We start from the raw sequence: 23578 nt of genomic DNA, 5'->3' as shown, positions 1-23578 counted from the left end.
GATGATTTTCTCCATCAGTATAAACACACTGCCTCCAGGCCTTCTTCACCTCGGGGGGCTTCTTCAGCTTATTGATGAGCATCTGCATCTGTATAATGTGATGATTATGATCAGTGTTATTGATTATCTGCAGATTTATAATAAACACAAGTGTAGATGTGTCCAGCTGTGGGGTTTTGGAGGCGTCTGCATCAGCATATGTGGATAAGAACAGGACGTGTGTTTGGAGATAACTCTGAACTCTGTTTTCTGAGCACACTTCATTATTATTGCTCATTTATTCCTTTAGAGCTAAATTTAGAAATAGTTTTGAAGCAAATCTTTGAGCTGAATAAAGGAGATTAAACATGTGGGCTAATGGATGTGTTCAGTGGAGTGAGTGTCCACCGTTTCCTCACTCCACCAAAGTAAAGGAGTAAAGTAAAGAGTAAAGTAAAGGAGTAAAGTTAAGGAGTACAGTAAAGGAGTAAAGTAAAGAGTAAAGTAAAGGAGTAAAGTAAAGAGTAAAGTAAAGGAGTAAAGTAAAGGAGTAAAGTAAAGAGTAAAGTAAAGGAGTACAGTAAAGGAGTAAAGTAAAGGAGTACAGTAAAGGAGTAAAGTAAAGGAGTAAAGTAAAGAGTAAAGTAAAGGAGTAAAGTAAAGAGTAAAGTAAAGAGTAAAGTAAAGGAGTAAAGTAAAGGAGTAAAGAGTAAAGTAAAGGAGTAAAGTAAAGGAGTACAGTAAAGGAGTAAAGTAAAGGAGTAAAGTAATGAGTAAAGTAAAGGAGTAAAGTAAAGAGTAAAGTAAAGGAGTAAAGTAAAGAGTAAAGGAGTAAAGTAAAGAGTAAAGTAAAGAGTAAAGTAAAGGAGTACAGTAAAGGAGTAAAGTAAAGGAGTAAAGTAAAGGAGTAAAGTAAAGAGTAAAGTAAAGAGTAAAGTAAAGGAGTAAAGTAAAGGAGTAAAGTAAAGAGTAAAGTAAAGAGTAAAGTAAAGGAGTAAAGTAAAGAGTAAAGTAAAGAGTAAAGTAAAGAGTAAAGTAAAGGAGTAAAGTAAAGAGTAAAGTAAAGAGTAAAGTAAAGGAGTAAAGTAAAGAGTAAAGTAAAGGAGTAAAGTAAAGAGTAAAGTAAAGGAGTAAAGTAAAGAGTAAAGTAAAGGAGTAAAGTAAAGAGTAAAGTAAAGAGTAAAGTAAAGGGTAAAGTAAAGGAGTAAAGTAAAGAGTAAAGTAAAGAGTAAAGTAAAGGAGTACAGTAAAGGAGTAAAGTAAAGGAGTAAAGTAAAGGAGTACAGTAAAGGAGTAAAGTAAAGAGTAAAGTAAAGGAGTAAAGTAAAGGAGTAAAGTAAAGAGTAAAGTAAAGGAGTAAAGTAAAGAGTAAAGTAAAGAGTAAAGTAAAGAGTAAAGTAAAGAGTAAAGTAAAGGAGTAAAGTAAAGAGTAAAGTAAAGGAGTAAAGTAAAGGAGTACAGTAAAGGAGTAAAGTAAAGAGTAAAGTAAAGGAGTAAAGTAAAGGAGTAAAGTAAAGGAGTACAGTAAAGGAGTAAAGTAAAGAGTAAAGTAAAGAGTAAAGTAAAGGAGTAAAGTAAAGGAGTAAAGTAAAGGAGTACAGTAAAGGAGTAAAGTAAAGAGTAAAGTAAAGGAGTAAAGTAAAGGAGTAAAGTAAAGAGTAAAGTAAAGAGTAAAGTAAAGGAGTAAAGTAAAGGAGTAAAGTAAAGAGTAAAGTAAAGAGTAAAGGAGTAAAGTAAAGAGTAAAGTAAAGAGTAAAGTAAAGGAGTAAAGTAAAGGAGTAAAGTAAAGAGTAAAGTAAAGAGTAAAGGAGTAAAGTAAAGAGTAAAGTAAAGAGTAAAGTAAAGGAGTAAAGTAAAGAGTAAAGTAAAGAGTAAAGTAAAGGAGTAAAGTAAAGAGTAAAGGAGTAAAGTAAAGGAGTAAAGTAAAGGAGTAAAGTAAAGAGTAAAGTAAAGGAGTAAAGTAAAGAGTAAAGTAAAGGAGTAAAGTAAAGGAGTAAAGTAAAGGAGTAAAGTAAAGAGTAAAGTAAAGAGTAAAGTAAAGGGTAAAGTAAAGGAGTAAAGTAAAGAGTAAAGTAAAGAGTAAAGTAAAGAGTAAAGTAAAGGAGTACAGTAAAGGAGTAAAGTAAAGGAGTAAAGTAAAGGAGTACAGTAAAGGAGTAAAGTAAAGAGTAAAGTAAAGGAGTAAAGTAAAGGAGTAAAGTAAAGAGTAAAGTAAAGGAGTAAAGTAAAGAGTAAAGTAAAGAGTAAAGTAAAGGAGTAAAGTAAAGAGTAAAGTAAAGGAGTAAAGTAAAGGAGTACAGTAAAGGAGTAAAGTAAAGGAGTACAGTAAAGGAGTAAAGTAAAGAGTAAAGTAAAGGAGTAAAGTAAAGAGTAAAGTAAAGAGTAAAGTAAAGAGTAAAGTAAAGGAGTAAAGTAAAGAGTAAAGTAAAGAGTAAAGTAAAGGAGTAAAGTAAAGAGTAAAGGAGTAAAGTAAAGGAGTAAAGTAAAGGAGTAAAGTAAAGAGTAAAGTAAAGGAGTAAAGTAAAGGAGTAAAGTAAAGAGTAAAGTAAAGGAGTAAAGTAAAGAGTAAAGTAAAGGAGTAAAGTAAAGAGTAAAGTAAAGAGTAAAGTAAAGGAGTAAAGTAAAGAGTAAAGTAAAGGAGTAAAGTAAAGGAGTACAGTAAAGGAGTAAAGTAAAGGAGTAAAGTAAAGGAGTACAGTAAAGGAGTAAAGTAAAGAGTAAAGTAAAGAGTAAAGTAAAGGAGTAAAGTAAAGGAGTACAGTAAAGGAGTAAAGTAAAGAGTAAAGTAAAGAGTAAAGTAAAGAGTAAAGTAAAGGAGTAAAGTAAAGAGTAAAGGAGTAAAGTAAAGAGTAAAGTAAAGAGGCTGAATGGAGGAGGCTGGTTCTTTATCCTCGCGCTGCAGATGCTCTGTTTATCTGTGTTCTCGCTAGTGAAGTGTTCAGTTTTTACTCTTACAGAGTCGACATGTAAAGAGCAAATGTACCATGGAGGGACGCGACTGACTCTTAAAGGGAATAAGAGACGAGACTCTGATTGGTTTAATGCAGGTTCTGCTCAAAACACAGCCAGAACTCATGAATAAGCTTCCTGACTATAGTCTTGTTTTCTGAAATAATTAATAATAAGGGAGTTTTTCCCTAAAACAAGCAAAACTATCTTCAAAATAAGTTCAAATTTCCTTGTCAGATTATGTTGCTGGTTTTAAGGAAAACCTCGCTTCAGTTTGACTCATTATTTCTGAAAATAAAGCAGGAAAAGCGTCTTGATTTCCGAGTTGTTAGATATTTGGACTAGAAGCAAGTGTAAAGCTCTAAGTCAGAAAAGCATTACTGCAGTGTTGTCAGAGGCACATTTCTCAGCTCCGGCTACACAGCCAATTTACAGAGAAACACGAGCAGCGACAGGAAAATCATTACAGCGAGATTCATATCGATAGCTGCTGCTTTAATGCTCAGAGACCAAAGTTTAGCCTTAAAGTCCTGCAGCCGAAAGACTGAAGGATAGATCAATGTCAGACACACAGCTTCAGGCGCGGAAACTCATATCGGGACGTCTGGCCGCACGCTTTCATTTCATGAATTCTTTAATGTGCAAAGTCCGAATGGTCCCAAACGTCCCCTATCGGGCGCCGGTCTAAAATAATTGAGGAGTTTTCCAGCAGGTTTCTCTGGAAATGACACGCTCTGATGGTTTGAGGCGTGCGACGATGATGATGATGGAGCTGCGAAGGGCCGTAATCTACAGATGTAGTGGAAAATGGGCCCTCGGAGAACAGCCCCGCATCATTTATCCCGCTGTCCAATCACCGCACTCGTAGATCAATATTACAACCACCGAGCAGAAAAAGCCGAGGTGTTAAACGAGCGCTGAGAGAGAGAGAGAGAGAGCTGTCTGTGTTTGTGTTTCTGGAGATCTAAATGCGGGAATAAAGCAAACACTGGAGGACCATGCTGAGGAAACACGTCACATCTGTTCTGTGATGGCTGAGTTAGCTCGCTCCAGAGGCTTTTACACAGCAGAATGGCATTGCAGATTGTCTTGTTTAAAAACTCTTAAGTAATGAACATTTATAAACAGGTATTTGTGTGTATAACGCCTCTGTGTTGTGAGAAGTGCTGCTCGTATGATATGTGAATGACCCGTACAGCTTTACTCTAGACATTTATTGGAGGGAGAATGACGTCGACTGAAACTCTCTGTCGTACATCACACACACCAAAAGGCTACCCTTGATAGTGGAAACGCAAGCCTGATAAAGGAGACCCGTACTGTACCATTCAGTGGAAACAGACCAATACACAGCTTGGCATAGTCATCTTAATATACACGGCTTGGCTACGATAAGGCTAAATTTGGGCTGTCAGTGGACATCTAATAGACGTCTAACCCTGCCCAAAACTAGACCAGTCATCAGGAATGAACGATTACACATTGGTGAAGTCAGCCTCAACTGTTTACTTGATTACTAGTGTAATTTTGGGCATCTGTTGGGTACAAAAATACCCAATAACTCAAATGTAGGCTTGTTTTAGTCAGTCTGTGTATATTTATCTGTCTATTATGTGTCTTTTAAACACAAAACCGCCTGCTGGATGATACTTTGTGTGGGATATATTGCTTGTGTGAGTTAGTGCACACATTATTATTAATGATAGTGCATTTTTGTATTTCTTGTTTAATGCAAATTTTATTAAAGGACAGTTAAACTCGCTAAAAATTTATACAATTTCTGTCACCATTTCCAAACTCTCTCTAAGTTACTTTCTTCTGTTGAACACAAAGGAAAATATCTAGATAATGCTGGACAAAACAGCCATTGACTTCCATTTTATTTCTATTTACTGTGAACTGTGCTTTTTCCAGCATTCTTCAAAATATCTCCCTTTGTGTTAAAAAAAAAGACTCATAAAAGTTTACAGCCGTTTAATTGTGAGTAAATGATGAGGAATGTGTGTGTGTGTGTGTGTGTGTGTGTGTGTGTGTACTGTGGCTTTAATCAAACCTTGGAAATATCCAGTGAATTAGTCTTTTAAGCAGTGCCTTTCTGTATAGACAAGCTGAAGTCACTTCATCATTTCTCTGGATCCTGAATCAGTTTTTCATCTGCAGGTATTAAAAGGCGACCTTCATGTCAGACGCTTCAGAACGCAGCTCATTATGTCTTGGAATGAAGTCTATAGTGTAAAAGTTTGACAAAGCATCTGAAGAGACAAACAAACACATAAATAAATAAATAAATAACTGAAGGATTCTACATGTGTGTGTGTGTAATTTACATTGGCACGGCGTCTTTTATTTTGATGACAAAAGGCCTGACAGGCACAAGATTACAAAGCTGACAGAACAGTGGCTGAACTATGTAAAGCAGGAAGATGATTTGAGACGCAGCCCGTCAGCAGAACAAACCCCAGGCTGAGCGGAGAAACGTGCCCAGGGCTGCATTTATGGGAACCGTCATACACCTGCCCGGGTCTTCATCTGCATGCAGTTTTTATTTCTACAAACCCACTACAGGCCGCTGTGTACATTTCTGACAATCTCAAATACACTACTGGGGCAAGTGTGCTCAAACTTCATCCACTAGAGGCCGCTGTGCATGTTTCTGCAGATTTTAAATATGTTCCTGCGCCCTGTTTGCTCATCATACGAGACAGTCCTCACTGCAGCCCACAGCTTGATGACGTACTGGACCAGGTCTACTATGTAATGGACGACCACCTACACCTCTCTCTGCCCTAAACCCTACCACCACAGTTGCATGGGTGTTACCCTAGTAAGCGGTACAGTGTTCACTATGTAGTGGACCTGGTTCAGTTCGTCATCGCTGTTACAGACTGCAGCGAGGACATTTCGCAGCATACAGGCCATTGTACATACGTCTATGACAATCCAATCACTTGTCCTGCATATATTGGCCAGATATCGACTGACACACACACACACTTCCCTAAACCCAACCCATAGTGTTTTTAAATGAAAGCAAGAAAAGTGCATCATGGAAGTGTGTCTTCATTTTTTGAAAGGGGGGGGGGTGTTTTACCTGGTTTCTAGAAGCATCCTTCTGGTTTCTCGAACCTGATGTTGTACGAGGTGAGCTGCTGAGCAAACTGACCTCTCCAGAAAGCCATTCATATGTCATCAATAAGTAATCAGCAGTATCAAACCACCTGATAATGTTCATTTCACTAAGTACAGCCAGGATACATAAACGCCTTTCCCAAAACTACAGCCCTGGGCTCATGTTCCTGCGAGCCTGTGTTGTTGATGGAGCGGTGTCTGATACACACACTCGTACACACTGCTGATGTTCTGCAGGACAGATGAAGGATCGCTCAGACCGTCCTGATGCCCAGCAGGCTGAGAGATGGGCTGATTTTCAGGACCAATGGCCATCAGAGCGTCCAGCTACAAAACAGCAATCCAATGAGAGGAACATGGTGAGATCTGATGAGGCGTCAGGGGTCCCGGGGGAAATCCAGCCTGTGCGCTTTGATAAATGTGTGATTGCAGACGCTCGCCGCCAGCTCTCTGCGTCCTTGAGGGTGCTTCTGAAGTACACTAGTTAGTGCACTTCAGACTCATTCTACAGACCATATCACAGATGAAGACACAATGATTAGCTGCTTAATTATTTATCAGATATTCCCCTAATGAGCTATTGTTTGTCAGATATCAGTAACACAAAGTTGCATTGGTTAATGTAAGCGTACTATAGAGGTGCACGTGAACGGAAAGCACCGGTTACTAAATGATGATTGTAGTAGTTTGGGTCGGTGTTGGTAAACAATGCAATCCAGAATCATGTTTAGAGCAGGTAAATACAGCTATAACTACATTACTGTGTTTTACATTTGGTCCAATGGCAAAAATAATGTGCATCACTGTATAATCACTCAGAAACCCCGTCACTTTAGTAGCATTTATGATATTAATTGTAATTATTATATTGACATTTTATTGTTCTTTTTCATTTTAGGTTAATACGTGTTTTATTTTATTCATGAAGTTATGCTAAATAGGAAACGTCTCATTGGTGGTGAATGGAAATGACACACTTTCTTCAATATTTCGAGTGTTATATTGTTCAGCTATTCGTTTAACTGCTGAATAATGCTAATTAACTATATATACTGCTCACTACACATGGTCTAGTGTTAGCTGTGATTAGTAAGTGCATGAAGTGTGTGACAGGGAAGTCCTAAAATGAAGTGCTGCCAGACATGTGAATGCTTAAGTGTCAGTGAAGTATACAGTAATGCTGCTGTGAGTGCTGTTACGAGCCTCACATCTGCTGTCTTTCATAAAGATCTACACGTTTGGCTTCTCTGCAGTTTACCGTCAGTCTGTTTCATTTCCACGCAGGTTTTCAAGCGTTTTCCAGACTCTGACAGCACATCCATTTCAGCTGACAGCCCGCAAATACTGCTCCGGTCCGCATTTACTGAAAACAGCAGCGCAGGACTTTCTCAAGCTGAACAACTGCACAGATATGTGTGTGTGTGTGAGTGTGTGTGTGTGTGTGTGTGAGTGTGAGTGTGTGTGTGTGTGTGTGTGTGTGTGTGATGGCAGTTTCAATGAGTTTAGCTGCATTTCTGTGTCAGACGGTTTAGGACAGTTCCACAGCTGTGTGTCATTCTCCATTATCTTGATCTGTGCATCAAACACATTGATGTTATGAGACCAAGAGGAGCAGTATGTGAGGCTGGAATATTGTGACACATGGTGTAAAACTAAATAAACAATAAATAAATATAAAAACAATCAAATCTGTGTTCAGCAGCAATACTCAGGTAGGCTGTGGTGTTGATGCTCAATTGGTACTAATGGACCCAAAGAAAATCTCCCCCACACCATTACACCACCACCACCAGCCTGAACCGCTGATACAAGACAGGATGATCCATGCTTTCATGCTGTTGAGGCCAAATTCTGCCCCGAGCATCCGAATGTGTCAGCAGAAATGGAGACTCATCAGAGCAGCAACGTTTCTCCAATCTTCTATTGTCCAGTTTTGGTGAGCCAACAACCATGCCACGTTCAGAGTCATTTAAATCCCCATTCTGATGCTCGCTTTGAGCTGCAGCAGATCGTCTTAACCATGTCTACATGCATAAATGCAGTGAGCTGCTGCCATGTGATTGGTTGATTAGTAATGTGCATTAACAAGCAGTTGTACAGGTGTACCTAATAAAGTGGCCGGTGAGTGTAAGTCTACTGTGCATATGTATGTAATCCTCATTTAGATGGTGAAACAACCCTGTGTATGTATCATTTCTTTCCTTAATGTCAGTTTGATCAGATATGAGCACAGATACAGCTGAGTTATCGAAGAGTGTGTCGTATGGTGTGTGTGTGTGTGTGTGTGTGTGTATGATGTGCTTGATTCCATTTACACTTGCAGCATTGAGAAACACGTCCATCTATCATCACACAAAACAATAAAGCCTGCCAAAGCCGAGCTGCCGCCTCATAGATCACATCCCCACTGTCAGCAGTCTCGTTCCGCTCGGAGCAACACCACTAATATTTGCATTTCTACATAACCGTCCAGCGTCAGAATAAATGTGCTGTAATTGTTTTCTGGAGCGCTACTGCTGGACTGCAATAAGCATGATTTACAGGACACATTTGTGGAGCTGATATTGAGAACTACACCGTCCTCTGTTTATAGAGATTCCAGCAGAAACATCAGTCTACAGACACTTCTCCACCATGATCAAGAGATGATGGTCAATAGGAGGAAGCTGGACGTGGATCTGAACGCTGTGCTGTAGTACTGGGAAAACACATTTGTTAAATGTCCTTTACTCCTCGTGCTGTTTTAAACTTAAAGAACACAAACAGATGATGAAGTTGCACACAATCACACAACACAGCGCTGAGCCAAGCAAAAAGAGTAATCTTGTCCAGTATTTGCCCTAATCACCCATGATCCACTGTGAAATGTGCTTTATTTACTTCAAGTTTTTGTCTTGTTTCTACTAAAATACCCAATAAATACCATTTTTAAAGGGCACCTATGATGCAGAATCAACTCATCAGTTGTGTGTAGTGTAGTGTGTCCACAGTCATTCAGTCAGTCATTCATTTTAGCTTAGTCCCTTTATTAATCAGGGGTTGCCACAGTGGAATGAACCACCAACTTATCCAGCACATGCAACCCTAGTACAAGGAAACACCCATACACACTCATTCACACACATTACAGACAATTTAGCGTACCCAATTACCCCATGTGTTTGGACTGTGGGGGAAACCGGAGCACCCGGAGGAAACCCATGCCAACATGGGGAGAACATGCAAACTCCACACAGAAACACCAACTGACCCAGCTGGGACTTGAACCAGCGACCTTCTTACTGTGAGGCCACAGTGCTAACCACTGAGCCACCGTGCCACCCATAAACACAAGCAATGTGAGGTAGCAGTGTGTTTCTTCCGCCCACCAAACTGATTGACAGGGATGAGGACTCGTAGTATCTGACAGCCTGAAGTCTCAGGGCTATTGATTTTTTGAGTCGGGCTACCAAAATCTATGCGCACAGTGCCCGGAGGGTGATCTAGATAGCCAACCAGCCAAGGTGTAGATAGATTTTGGTAGCCCGACTGCAGACTTTAAGCTGCCAGACTTTGCGAGCCCTGTGACGTACGTCTTCATAGTACCACATATAAACATGTCCACCAAAGAGGATTTGCAAAGAAACTGTGATTAAAGATCTGTGGAGGTCTCTGTGACTGTATATTGTATAACACTGTATTGTATATTGAACAGTCTGATGGATATTTTGAGCTGAAGCTTCACAGATACATCCTGGAGACAGCCAGCACTGATCTTACATCTGGTAAAGGGGAAAACAGGAGCTCTCTAAACCAGGGTGTGCAAACTCAGTGATGGAGGGCCGGTGTCCTGCACAGCTCCCTTTAACACACCTGCCTGGACGTTTCTAGAACACCTAGAAAGAGCTGGATTAGCTGGTTTACGTGTGTTTACTTGTGTTTGGAACTATAATATGCAGGACATCAGCCCTGCAGGACCAAGTCTGGACACCCCCGCTCTAAACCAAGAGACTTTTTCTAGACAAGCAAGAAATATAGTGCTGCTTTTAGAAATAATGAGTCAAAATGAAGAGAGTTTTCCTTAAAACAACATAATAATCTGCCGATGGGGTGAGCACAGTAATCTTGTCAAAACCAAACACAAGATTATTTAGCTTGCCCTCATCTCCAGCCGTATCAGTGTGTGTGTGTGTGTGTGTGTGTGTGGAGCCCATCTGCTGGTCTGTGTGTGTGGCCCTGGAGTCATTAGCGGCGCTCTGCATCTGCAGTGCACCTGCGGTGAGTGTGTGTGTGTGTGTGTGTGTGTGTGTGTGGTGCCGGTGGCGGAGTCTCCAGCGCAGGACTCATTGCTCATTTGGGGTGACCTTCAGCAGAGCCGCTCCAATCCGCGTGTGCTCGCTGCGACTCTGGGCATCATTAAGAGAACAGCCAAGAAAAATAGACGTGGGAACGCTCAATAAATCAAAGCATTAGGATATTTGTGAGTTAATGCATACATTATTTTAATTATCCCTCCTGGGTTTGCCGCTTGCATATTTTAAGCTCCGTCTGCGGCTTGATAAGATCAATGTGTGGTTGGTGGGCAGGAGAGTGAGGTGCGCTTCCTCTGTGCAGATTGATCATAGCCGACGCTGCGTTTGTAATTATGTCCAATAGCGATCCGTCACGCGCAGGACGAGCGATGCAATTTGACCAGCACCATCCACAAAATCATGTTTCCATCACATGTTCATCTGTCTCCATCGCCACTGAGGTCCTCCACTAGAATTCAATTCCTCTCGACTGTTTTAATGTTGTTGAGATGCACCGCAAGACAAAGATAGTCAAAGATCATCTAATGAAAAGCAGCGCTGTGTGTGTGTGTGTGTGTGTGTGTGTGTGTGTGTGTCAGATCTGTCACTCAAACAATAAATAAAGTCCATCTTTTCTGTGATCACCTAAAAACAAAAGCATGTCCACCACATGAACACCTCAAAACATTGTAAATTTCTGAAATGTGCCTCAGACAGGTGAGTGGGCCTGACAAACCACCTGTAGAACCACTCATCTCTCTATATAAACACCACCCCATTCACCTAATTCCCCTGCAGCCCAAGACAGTTTACTCAGTGAAGCTGAGCAGGGCTGAGGCTGGTCAGTGTCTGGATTGGACCACATGGGAACACTAGGCTGCTGCTGGCAGTGGTGTTGGTGAGGCCAGCAGGGGGCGCTCAACCTGCAGTCTGTGTGAGTCCTTATGCCCCAGTGTAGTGAAGGGGACTCTATACTGTCAGTTAAGGGGACTCTATACTCCCCGCTCCACCTATAGCTGGTGTGTGGTGAAGCACTGGCGCTGCTGTCCTGTGGCTGCCGGAGCATCATCAGGTGGAGCTGAACACTGGTGTGGTGCTTTGGTTGTAGATGCTATCCCTCAACGCAGCATGAGAGACTTCATGAATGCAGTGCAACTGACGCGGGCTGCTCATGTGATCATGGCAAGTGGCAGATGCAGAAATGTCTCAGTTACCTTATTGCAGTATAGAATATAGGTTTCAGATGTAGGTTATACTCCAGTATGAGGCGATTTCAGACATCACTTCTGTTCTGAGCTGCAGAATGAGACTTTCTAATCGTTCCGCTTTCGGGCTGTGTTAAATAACCGACACCTTTGTTTTCAGCTGCGATGAGTTCCCTCAGCGTCCAGCACATCCACATTCATCACCTAAACATCTGCACAGCATCCTTTAATGAAATGCAGCAGTTCAGCAGAGCTCTTGAGAGTCAGCGCAGACAGCAGTGGAACACACAGTGTGGCCGCCGCCGCCGCCCCGTCTTCAAGCTCACGGTTGTTAGCGTCCAATGAGGAGCTCTTGGGAAATCTGATGGATTCGGGAGGGCATTTGCCCTTCAAGTCTCTGCTGTTTGCTGCAGGCTTAGCCCTGGTTAGCGTTTAATCTAATGCCAGCTGTCTGCGGGCCAGGAAAAATGAAAATATTGCTGGTGAAAAATGAGCATTCCCTTATCAGAAAAGTGCTTGGCCACATTTATTGGGCCTCAGAGGATCCTGCGCTCGCCCTCGGAGGACAAGTAAACAGAGCCAATTACGCCACAGTGATTTAACGAAGCCCTGTTTAAATATATCGCTCTCTCTCCGTGATTGGCTGGAGCACATGTTCAGATGTTGTTTCAGGCTAGAGACGTGCGAGTAGACTTCAGATCTGTACATGTTTTAGAGTGCAGAGCAGTGCTCACCAACCTTTTCTAGCCCAGGATCCCTGACACCAGCCTTACTGGAACACCTGAGATACCCAATTAAAACCCTGACAGATACATAAAGCTACATTATTCATTTGCATTAACAGCTTAAGACCTTCATTTATATATATATATATATATATATATATATATATATATATATATATATATATATATATATATATATATATATATATATACACACACACATACATTTTTGTTGACTTTGGATCAATTAAAAAAAAATTTTTTTACAACCAAGAAAATCTGACATCTGGCATACGGAGTCAAATATGAAAAATAAGCGTTTCATGAATATTTTTCTGACCACATTTTTCAGTAAAAACAAACTGTATTTGCCATTAAAGTGTCTCCTTGAAAGTGTTTTTACTCTGTAAAATATGTAGATATTTTAATTAATATTTAATTGCCTTCTAAATACAAATTCAGCTGGTACCACTGCAGTTGATTTAATTTATTTATTAATTAATGTATTTAATTTTGTACTGATAAATATTCATGATATATATATATATATATATATATATATATATATATATATATATATATATATATATATATATATATATATATATATATATATATATTTATATAAATAAGAGCTTAGATTCTCTGCCTGAGCCCAGACTTGACTTATGGTGCTGTGACCGGGCATTTGTGTTTTTCTTTTTGTTTATTGTTATTATTATTATTTATTTTATTATTATTTTTTTGTACTTAAATAGCCTAATTGAATATTAAACATATTTTAGCAAAGTCAGCTTAAGCAACACTTGTGTGGGTCTACAGTTTGCAACACATGTCATGGGGAACAGCAGTCTAGCTTCTGCAACAGCATCTCCTCCTCTGACACACTGTCACACTACCATGGCAGAAAGGATGACAGTCATCTTGTTACGATCCATTCTGAATAGACACACAGTGCAGGTGTACATGCTTCATCTTTCATCAAGATTAATCTAAACTCATTTCTGTCGTTCAAACAACTCAGAACTGTAGTTGAGAATGTCTGTTGTAACGGCCCACATATTAAAAAGAGTCTTGGCAACATCGAGTTATCACCACAAAGATGAAAACATGTAGTGATGTATTTGTCAAGTCGTCATAACAAACCAGATCATCTATAAATGACAACAGAGCGAATGACACTGAATGACTCATTCCCATTCATGACACGCTCTGTAGAGAAAATCTGTAATCTTACGGTTTATTTCTGGCAGCTGGGGTACCGAAAAATAAAATAAATAAATAAATAAACAACGGCTGTTAGATTACAGAATTATACTGTAAAATAACAGACATTAAATTACAGAAATGTACTTAAATTAAATTTCTGGTAAATTTCAGTTCTTCAATCTCTGTTACTTTACAGTAAATTTCTGTCATTTAACGGCAGTCATTTTCTTTTTTTCTGCAACTCAGCTGCTGGAAATAGACCATAAAATACTGGATTGTTTGACAGTGTGCATCATATCATGATCATAAAGGGTTAATGACAGCCTTATGAACACCTCTTCAAGTAAAGTGTTTCCCAGTAATGTCTGACACTTAACATTCGCAGATCTCTGAGTAATATGATAATCGATCTCATGTGAAGCGCTCTGGAGTGAGGTTTGCTGACCAGGCGATCTCTAAAGGTTACCGTGAGGAGAAATGAAACACGACATTAGCCTAATGCGTCACATTTTATCACCTCGCGTAAGAATTTAGAGGCCAATTTCAGAAATGAAAATCTACTCCAGCAGTGCTTTTCATTCACACAGGACAGTTAAATGCGAAGCATTAACAAACGATACGCAGCACTTTCCAACTCATCCAGGATCAGGTAGAACATGGAGGTGTTAAAAAGCAAATAACTCTCTCATTCTCTCTCTCTCTCTCTCTCTCTCTCTCTGGTTTCACCCACGTGCTTTAAAGCTCGTCTTATCAGTCTTGTGATGAATAGTTTCTGGATATCGTCTTCAGGAACACATCGATATTCCCCTCACAAAGACCCTCGTTGCTGTGTCTGGTCTGTAAAGTATGGGACTTGTCGGACTCTAAAGGGAAGCAGATGCTTTGTAAATGATGACTGTTTCTGCACCGCTCCTTTTATTTCCTCTATCTGGGAGAGTTGCCAGAGGAGCGGAGGGACGGTTGTGTGAGCGCAGGCCTGTGTTTCAGAGAGCGGGTATCTTTAGTGTAAAGCAGAAACTCCACATACAGCATAAAGACCACCTGTACCGGGGAACCCACTGCTGCTTATTCACACACACACGTTCAGGTTTAGCCAAGAGAAAGCAAGAAAATCCAGCTGAACGCAGCTTAAAAGAGGGATTTGCATGTGAGGGCAGGCGGACACTGTAAGACCACCACTAGTTACATCATGGGAAGAGTTCCAGTGTTTTCTGAAGAATAAGAGGATTCCAGCACTGCTTGTGATAAAGAGAGACATGTATAGATGATACCCATGTGTTCAGCTCAAAAGCCTTCCTTTGTGTGTCTGAGCCTCGGACATTATCAGGAAGACTATTCCAGAGTTTAGGAGCCATAAATGAGAAGGCTCGACCTCCTTTAGTAGACTTTGCTATTCTAGCTACAATGAGTTTGAGATCTTAAAGAGCGGGTTGGATTATAGACAGAGACAGAAGCTGGGTCAGATCAACAGGAGCTTGATTATTTAAAGCTTTACAGGTAAGAAGCAATATTTTATAGTCAATACAGAACTTGCCAGTGTATGGGAACCAGCCAGGATATCGAGGATAACACTGGGGTGATGTGATCATATATTCACTAGACCTGGTCAGAACTTTAGCAGATGCATTTTGCACAGTGAACAGAGCATTGCAGTAATCTAATCTAGTGGTCATTAAAGCATGAACTAGCTTTTCTGCATAAGAGAGGAATAGCATGCTCCATAGCTTTGCGTTATTTCTCAGGTGAAAATGATTGTTTAGTTTCATGAGATGTCAGATGATTATCAGAAATTAAGTTGCTGTGGAATAGAACAGCCCGATCTATTCCAGGTACTACTAGAAGCCCCGAGTTTTGAGATCTGAGGGTGCACTCACAATATGCTGGACCGTGCCGAGCGAGAGTCCAATATCAGAGCGTGTGTACAGTCTACTGCACTAGTCTTTGATGGACGACAGTCATTAAGCGGAAGTAAAATCTGCACATTAGAATGTGATTTAACTCTTATCCTCTCTCTCCGTCTTCATCCATGCTCCTCCACACACAGCAGGTGCTGAGCTCCAGCGGGTCCCGATTCCTCCTCCATTTCTCTCTCTCTGCAGGAGAAGCCTGGCCAGGGCTAATTGCAGACTCTGTCTAACGCTGACAGGCCGAATCCAGCAGGATCAGCTCTTCTGCTGTGGGTCCGACTCTGCAGCTCCTGCTGTTTCTCTGTCCCATCAGATCAACTGTGTGTGTGTGTGTGTGTGTGTGTGTGTGTACTGTTTTAGTTGTTTACAAGGTTTTATTTTATTTATTTCTTTGAAGACATGAGTACAAACTCCTAAATCAAAAAACATTTTCGTAAAAGATGTTGTCTTGTTTTTGGAGATAATATGAAAAAAAAAAGTGATTTTTACTTTAAAACAAGCAAAATAATCAGCCAATGATTGAGGAAAGCTAACTAATATTGTTTTCACTTTGAAAGATTAGTTTGCTTACACAACTGGCAGAATAGTTTGCTTGTTTTAATAAAAAAAAAAAACTCACTGAATGATTTTAAAGCTTTGACTTTTCATTTCTTAAAACACAATAAGCAATGTTTGCCACAGTTTCTCTGTCGGACCTTAGAATAAGTGGACTCTACTGTGTGAAATACATTACTCCTATCCCCGTAAACCACTAATACCAGCATGGGGCTGTGGGTGTGTGTGCATGTGCCATTTATGCAATCCAAGACCTGTGAAGAGATGATGACAAGGTCTCCATAATCCTGGACCAGGCCGTATCCTGAGCAGATGATGTGGTGATCATGGAGAAGTGGAGAGCATGACACTGATTCCTGAAAGACCCCAGTGACAGACGAGTCTCCACATTGATCCCATGGGCCAGCCTGAACACCCGCCAGTGACCTACTCACACCTGCAGTTCTCCACGATGGATGTCCAGCGCTCTCCAGCCTCCGGCGCCTAGACTGCAGCTCTGCACAACTTAGGCAAGAGAAGATATGGTGGTGCTTAACTGAGCCTGGTTTCTCTCCTGGTTTCTCTCCTTCTTCTTCGGTCAACTGGTGAAGTTTGTTCCTCCACTGTCCTGCTTGGTTTGGGTCTTGTTGAGCTGTGCATGGATGGATTTGCTCTTCAGTGTTTGGACTTTCAGCAGTGAAGATTAAAGCACACTGAACTGAACTGAACTGGACTTCAGCTCTGAAATCTGGACTTTACTAGACCGTCTATGTTAAGCGGCTTTGACAGAAACAACATTGTAAAAGTGCTAGAGAAATGACATGAATTGATTTGCATGTGCATGTTCATGTGTGTGTGTGTGTGGGCAGCACAGACTGGGCGAGATGCCACCATGAAGGAGTGCGATTAAACCCAAATCTGCCACTCATCTATTAAACAGTAGAGGAGGCAGACAGTGCGGTACCGCTGATGCGCATGTTTATGGAGAAGGTGGAGTCCTCTGGAGCGGCGGTGGAGCGACGCCAGCATCTGAGAGCATCATCAGCCTCCATCCACTCGCTCAGATAAACACTCTCCTTCATCCACCACACACACACACACACACACACACACACACACACACACACACACACACACACACACACACACACACGGCAAGAGCAGCCGCTGGCCTCTGACGCCATAATGCTTTTGGAGAGGAGCTTGTGATGCTTGAATCTTCCTCCAGCTGCGCTCATAATGAGATGTGCAGCAATGTGATCCGCAACTCAAACTGTGGCTGACGAGTGCATATCAGACAACACCAGCAGCGTGTGTGGAGTGAGTGTTCTGGAGAGGACGCTGCCGCAAATTCAGCTGTGGATTGGAGCAGGGCTATTTCTGAAAGGCCATGGAAAGTCCTGCATGTTTAGTGAAGCACCGTCATCTATATTCATCACATCTCTGTGTATTGTGCACCGCGGAAATGCTTTACTCAGAGTTTCCAGTTCACATATCTGAACATCCTTAAATCAAGAAGCGTTTCTAGACACGTTAAACATGTAGTGTGTTCAGAAATAATGAGTCAAAATGAACTTATTAAAGCAAGAGGAATACTCTGACACTGGGGAAGCGGAAGAATTGTGTGTTTGCTTCAGAATAACAGTGAAAAAGCAAGAGAAGTGTGCTCTGACAGTCGTTATTAGGTGTGAGTGTGTGAGTGTGTGTGTTTTCCTCCTCTCTGACACAGAAATGAGGAGACGAGAGCCGGCGGCTGATCTGATAAGCGGACAGAGAAATAAGTGAGATTAAGCACATCTCTGAGCTGATTTGCTGTAGCATTTCACCCCAGGAGGAGTTTGTATTTACATGCATTACTCGTGTCAGGATCAGGAGCCGATTAAGAGAGAAAACCCCTTTATTTAGACTCAAAGTGAACGCAGAATTATGCAGACGCAAACAGTGTGTGAAATCAGGATGAAGAGAAACAAACACAGAAGACCATCGCTGAACACGGAGAGACGGAGCTATAATGTGTTAAACACCAAACATTTCCCAAATCAACATTACAAAACTCAGCTCGCTCATCAGCAGGGCTCTGCAGAGTTCTGTAAAAACATAACAGGGTAATTGTGCAAGTTACTGTATAACAATGGTTTGTTCTGTAGACTAATCTAAATATGTATAGCTTAAAGAGGCTAATAATGTTGACCTTAAAATAGTGTTTAAAAAACTTCAAAGCTGCTTTTATTCTAGCCGAAATAAAACAAATAAGACTTTCTCCAGAAGAAGAAATATTATCAGACACACTGTGAACATTTCCTTGCTCTGATAAACATCATTTGGGAAATATTTAAACAAAATAATAATAATTCAAAGGGGGTTTAATAATTCTTACTTCAACTGTACACCACAGAACAGCAAAATACTGCAATGTTAGTTTTTCTAACTATCGTGCAGACCTAATCTCCAGCGTGACCCTGTTCTCCAGGCGTTTGATCTTCAGCCGGACCACACGGCAGAGCGAGGTCACCGTCTCCTTCCTCAGCCCATAATGTCAAAGCGGCAATCATGTCAGACAAATTGCAGGAGATCAAGAAGAAAAACTCCATCTATTTTTAGCCCGACAAGGACAATGGAGGAAAGAGGAAACAATAAAGAAATCCAACACCTCTGTGATAAACTGCAGCACACTCTCACACACACACACACACACACACACACACTAGACAAAGCTGTAGCTCTCTCTCTTAAAGGAGACCGGTTATACCCCTTCTTTAAAATCCATCTCTGTGTGCTATCTTCAGCTCAAACTGAAACACACACACACACACACACACACACACACACACACACACACACACACACACACACACACACACACACTCTAGAGACAGCAGAAATGCATTTCACTTACTGTAAAGAGGCGTAATGGGTGAATAAAAATGTAACAGGCCTGTTAAACATCACTTGGGAAATATTTAAGAAACTAAATGATCAGCCCACATGGGGAATTGTAATGAGTGTTCAGCTGTATATGGTGAACTCTTCATCTATCAATAACATGTACAGTCAGAAATAAAGCTATGCGAGCGGTCACTGTGCTGACACCTTTTTAAGAGGTACACATTTGTACTTAAAGACTCCATATTGCTCTCTCAAAAGTATATATAGTGCCTAATAAAATTAAGAGGAACACTTTTGTACTTTAAGCACTAATATGCACCCTTGAGGTATTAATATGGACCTTTTAGGTGCAAATTTGTACTCTTTGAAAAGGCAGTGACAGCTCACACACCTTTATTTCTGAGAGTGTATAATCAGTTTGCTCCGTTACTGAATGTAATGTGCTTTGATGATGTGATCCATCACTCCTCCAGCACAGGATTAACACAGAAGCTGATGAACAGAGTCACCTACACATGGCGTTCAGCATTCCTCCAGCTGGATTACTGTGTCCTGTCTCAGACTCTCTCTCTCTCTCTCTCTCTCTCTCTCTCTCTCGCTGTTGTTCTCAGGTTGTCAGATTAGCTGAACGAGGCCGTGTGCTGTAGTGTTTAAGTGTGCATGTTCCCTTTAAGGGGATCTAGAATGTGAATGGGTCTTCATCATCTGAGGCTGTAAGCAGCTTACGGGGGAGGCCGGGTCTGATGCTGCTGTTCAGAGAGATTCTGGAGAACCGCTGTTAACAGCTCATCACATAATGACCGCTCTTAACACACCGTGAAAAGACCATCGAGAACAGAAGAGCACGCTGATGCAGTCTGTGAGTTACCACTGCTGATATGACACCAACAACACACAGATGGGTGTCTTTCTCATAATAGAGTCCAACTAATGCGTTCAGAAAGTCAGAACTTTTGATATTGTTTACAGGAATAATTCATCAAACCATCATTAAAAAATACATCAGAGGAATTGTTGATTTCCCTGACAAGCAGTAGATCACTGTCAGACTCGCAGAACACACACACACACACACACACACACACACACACACACACACACACACACACACACACACACTGATGTGTCACTCATAATGATGGATCGGCTCAGCACTCCAGCAGTTCAGTGATGAAGTCTTGTTAAACGCCGTCTCTGTCATAAAGGACATCAGGCCTCTGTCAGAATGATGTAATTTATATACTGTAGTGCTGAAACACATCCGGTTTGTGGACTTTAGGGTCTCAGCTTGAAGAAATTCAAACACAAAAGTGGGCCTAATATGCGAATCTCACCTTTATGCGGGGTTTAAACCCAGTAGTGTGTGTGTGTGTGTGTATCTCCATCATTCTCTAATGGTACAGATGAGTGCATTGTATTTGTTCTAGTCAGACTTGATATAAACAGAACTTTTGATGACACATACAAAGGGAGAATGTCAATCAGAGGGGAAAACCCCGCCCACTACTGCCCATCTCTGCTTTATTAGCATAAAATGTACCTGCCAACACTCCTGGGAGTCTCCTGTATTTCAGACCCGTCTCCCGCCACCTTCCCGTCTTGTTATTTCTCCTGGAAAACTCCTGTAATTTCCATTTGGCATGCAGCAAAAGTACAGCTACTCACATGGGTTGTGAATGTCGTGTAGACGTCTGTGAAGGTGGACGTCCCTGGAAGAGCCATGCTGGTCCATGCCTCTTGGAAATGCTGAACTTTGAGCATTAGCTTGGACTTGTAATAAAAGGTGGCCTGCCTCCTGCTAAGGGTCCAGAACTGATGAGAGAGGGTTGAGGGACAGCAAAGCCATAGCTGGAGTCGTGATCTACAGGGAAAGGCATCATGCAGCTTTAGCATTTGGTGAGAGTCCAGAAAGACACTGTGCAGAAACCCAGACTCACTCGCTCATGATGATGAAGTACAGTGACCTGTCCGGGCTAAGGAGTCCTCAGCTTCTGGAAGACCTCACATCGGTTCCTGCATTAAGAGAGGGTAATCTGATTTCATCAGGGACGTTCCTGGATTAACATTTAGGCTGATCCTGGAACAACATTCCAATCAGTCCGCTGATCCTTCATCCCTGGAGCAGGCTCCAAGTATTCTGTGAAGGAGAAAGAGAGCCATGAAGAGTGTTCAGATGAACCGAAGGGGAGCTGTAACACCACACTGTTCTTCAGCCGGGTTGCTTCATCCAGAACCTCCAGAACTCCTCCATGGGCAGCTCTGCAGAACACAAGCACACAAGTCAGATTACTAACCCAGTCTAATTACACTGCAAGTGTGTCCCATAGCGCTTCATCCTAGGTGGTACTTACTGAGCACGGTGCAGGTCCAGGAGCTCATCTGTGCCAGCCCCAAGGGGAGCAGTTGGTGTCTTCGGTTCAGGGCCGGCTGAAGAACCAGTGCCCGGCTAATCATGAAGTTGCCAGCTACACTAAGAAATGCACCTCATGGAGCAAGTAGAACTGAGAAATGTTGAGTCTGTTATAGAGTAGACATCGTTCAGCAGACTAGACAGTTCAGCTGTCACTTATCAAGTCTAGTAGACCAAAGGTGTACAGCCACAGGAGTAATACGCCACCACACATCCTTCCAGGAGGGAACAGGGGAGTGGGAGGCTTTCCAATCATTAAAGACTTTCCAGTTTGCATTGGTGTACATTAATGACAGTGAGTTGATCCACCTCTGCTTCTCCAAAGCCAATAAAAAACACCATTCACAAAAATAAAAGCAGCTCTACCGTCCACCACTAAACTTACGAGTTACAGTAACTATATCAAACAGGTCAGTTTAACATTAATTCTAGATCTTACCTCAATAAAATGCAGGAAAATAAATGCTAAAACACAATGTGCATCTCAGCACTCAAATTCAATGAATGAGTTTAGCTTGTGTGGAGTTCTTCAGCCGATGTGTTGTCCACATGTTCATTTAAGCTCAACTATGATACGCTTTGATAGGATTAACTCCAGCAGCTCGACGCCGGAAACCATAAACCTTCATGGGAATGGGATGCTCACTTTGTAATGCAAAGCAAGCAGGCGGCGTTTCAGAAGGCAGTAATGGAATTCAGAGGCTTTTCATGGGCCGCAGATAGAAGCGCTGATTCCATTGTGATCCCGCAGACTTTATACATGTATATCAGGGTGTATATCACAGCTATCTGAGCCTCCGCACCTTTCAAATCCAGCCAATATATTACAGCAGGCCTGCGCTTCTCATCCGTCTGCAGCTTTCTGTCACCTCCGTATTGAACGAGAGCCAGACGGCATTATACAGCAACAGCGGCTGATGGATGGACAGATTGCATTCCCATTCACTTTTATTTATTTCTCCTAGAATGGGAAGGGATTGTTGGCATTCCCTCTATTGAGACTGTGGCATCTTGAAAATCTATTAGGAGTCTCCTATTCATGCGGCTCAGATCTTCAGCTCAATAAGTGTGCTTCTGAAATCAGCTTGGGATGAGTTAGTAAACAGTCTGGCTGATGGTTTATCAGGACTAAAGTGGAAGTTCCAGTCAGTATCTCAGGGAAATAAACCTCTAACTCCACTACAGACGCACTTAAACAAGCGCTGTTTGAAGAGACGCCGCCGGGCTCTTGTGAAGCCGCAAGAATGATTGCTCTGCCAATTTCTGTATTTTCCAGCCAAAGCATTGGCCTGAGCATCAGGTATTTTTCATTTTGCCAAAGCCCTGAGGTGAAGCGTGTTTATTACACCCCACACTGCTGAATGAATGACCTGATGAGACACAAAAATGCAAAGAGCTGGGGAATATTCAGGCTGATTCACCGCGCTGCTTCATATTTGCTCTAGAATGAGGCTGGTTGGTTGTTTTCTTCAGGGTTTCCTTTAATATGTGAACATGCGTCTCCATCAGCACAGCACTGTGTCATACCACAACACTGAGATTTGTGTTCAGTGCACACGAGTCTTTGGACATTTGGAGTCAAGCTATTTTAATGACATTTACAATTTTTAGTCTTAAGAATGTGACAGTAACATTACTTGGCAGTGGAATCGGTCAGAGCTGGCTTTACACACCGTCAGCGTTCAATGTTGCATCAAACAGGCTAGCTTCACTGCTGTCTGCAAGAAAAGGGGGGAGTAATCCAACTGTTGCATTTCAAGAAAAGTATAGGAGATGTTTTATAAGAAAATGTAATGTGTAATTTGACATTCAAGCAATTAAAACTGCTTCTGTAGTTATGTCTGTTCTTACTGGTCAAATATACACGTGTATTTTGAAGTCCAGCTTTCTACATCCTTGTTTCCTGTAGTTACCGGGTAAATACAGCATATGCGAATTGTGAATTAAAGTGCTGTATTGTTCTCTGTAGTTACAGGGTAAATGTGCCGTGTCGTTCCCTGTAGTTACAGGGTAAATGTGCCGTGCTTTTCCCTGTAGTTACAGGGTAAATGTGCCGTGTTGTTCCCTGTAGTTACAGGGTAAATGTGCCGTGCTTTTCCCTGTAGTTACAGGGTAAATGTGCCGTGTTGTTCCCTGTAGTTACAGGGTAAATGTGCCGTGCTTTTCCCTGTAGTTACAGGGTAAATGTGCCGTGTCGTTCCCTGTAGTTACAGGGTAAATGTGTTGTGTTTTTCCCTGTAGTTACAGGGTAAATGTGCCGTGTCGTTCCCTGTAGTTACAGGGTAAATGTGCCGTGTCGTTCCCTGTAGTTACAGGGTAAATGTGCCGTGTCGTTCCCTGTAGTTACAGGGTAAATGTGCCGTGTCGTTCCCTG

General features: G+C 41.6%; 2 protein-coding genes and 1 long non-coding RNA gene across 4 annotated transcripts in view; all 3 read right to left on the bottom strand.

The window, feature by feature from the left end:
* Nucleotides 1–408: 408 nt before the first annotated feature.
* LOC148679570 (uncharacterized) overlaps nt 409–23578 on the bottom strand; it is a 36832-nt gene continuing 13662 nt past the window's right edge. Inside the window, exon 3 of the mRNA XM_088651220.1 lies at nt 409–2856. Within this exon, the coding sequence (XP_088507346.1) occupies nt 447–2856 (2410 nt within the window). The 3' untranslated portion in view covers nt 409–446. The remainder of the gene's footprint in view (nt 2857–23578) is intronic.
* si:ch211-201o1.1 overlaps nt 16993–23578 on the bottom strand; it is a gene marked incomplete at both ends in the record, with an annotated part of 34607 nt that continues 28021 nt past the window's right edge. Inside the window, 4 exon segments of the mRNA NM_001445101.1 lie at nt 16993–17034; nt 17695–17705; nt 18568–18588; nt 19068–19101.
* On the bottom strand, nt 18217–22574 carry LOC141378127 (uncharacterized). 2 transcript variants are annotated; one of them, XR_015510774.2, is made up of 4 exons: nt 21146–22574; nt 20732–21053; nt 20335–20655; nt 18217–18499 (listed from the first exon to the last, which is right to left on the bottom strand). It is a non-coding gene; the product is annotated as an uncharacterized LOC141378127 (long non-coding RNA). The 2 variants fall into 2 exon arrangements; XR_015944999.1 differs by having other exon boundaries at nt 20460–20655.

The sequence above is a fragment of the Danio rerio genome, chromosome 16 (genome assembly GCF_052040795.2).
Source record: "Danio rerio strain M-AB ecotype USA chromosome 16, GRCz13ab, whole genome shotgun sequence".
Classification (NCBI taxonomy): Eukaryota; Metazoa; Chordata; class Actinopteri; order Cypriniformes; family Danionidae; genus Danio; species Danio rerio.
Note: the sequence above shows the minus strand (reverse complement) of the source record. Positions and strands in the feature narration are given on the sequence as shown.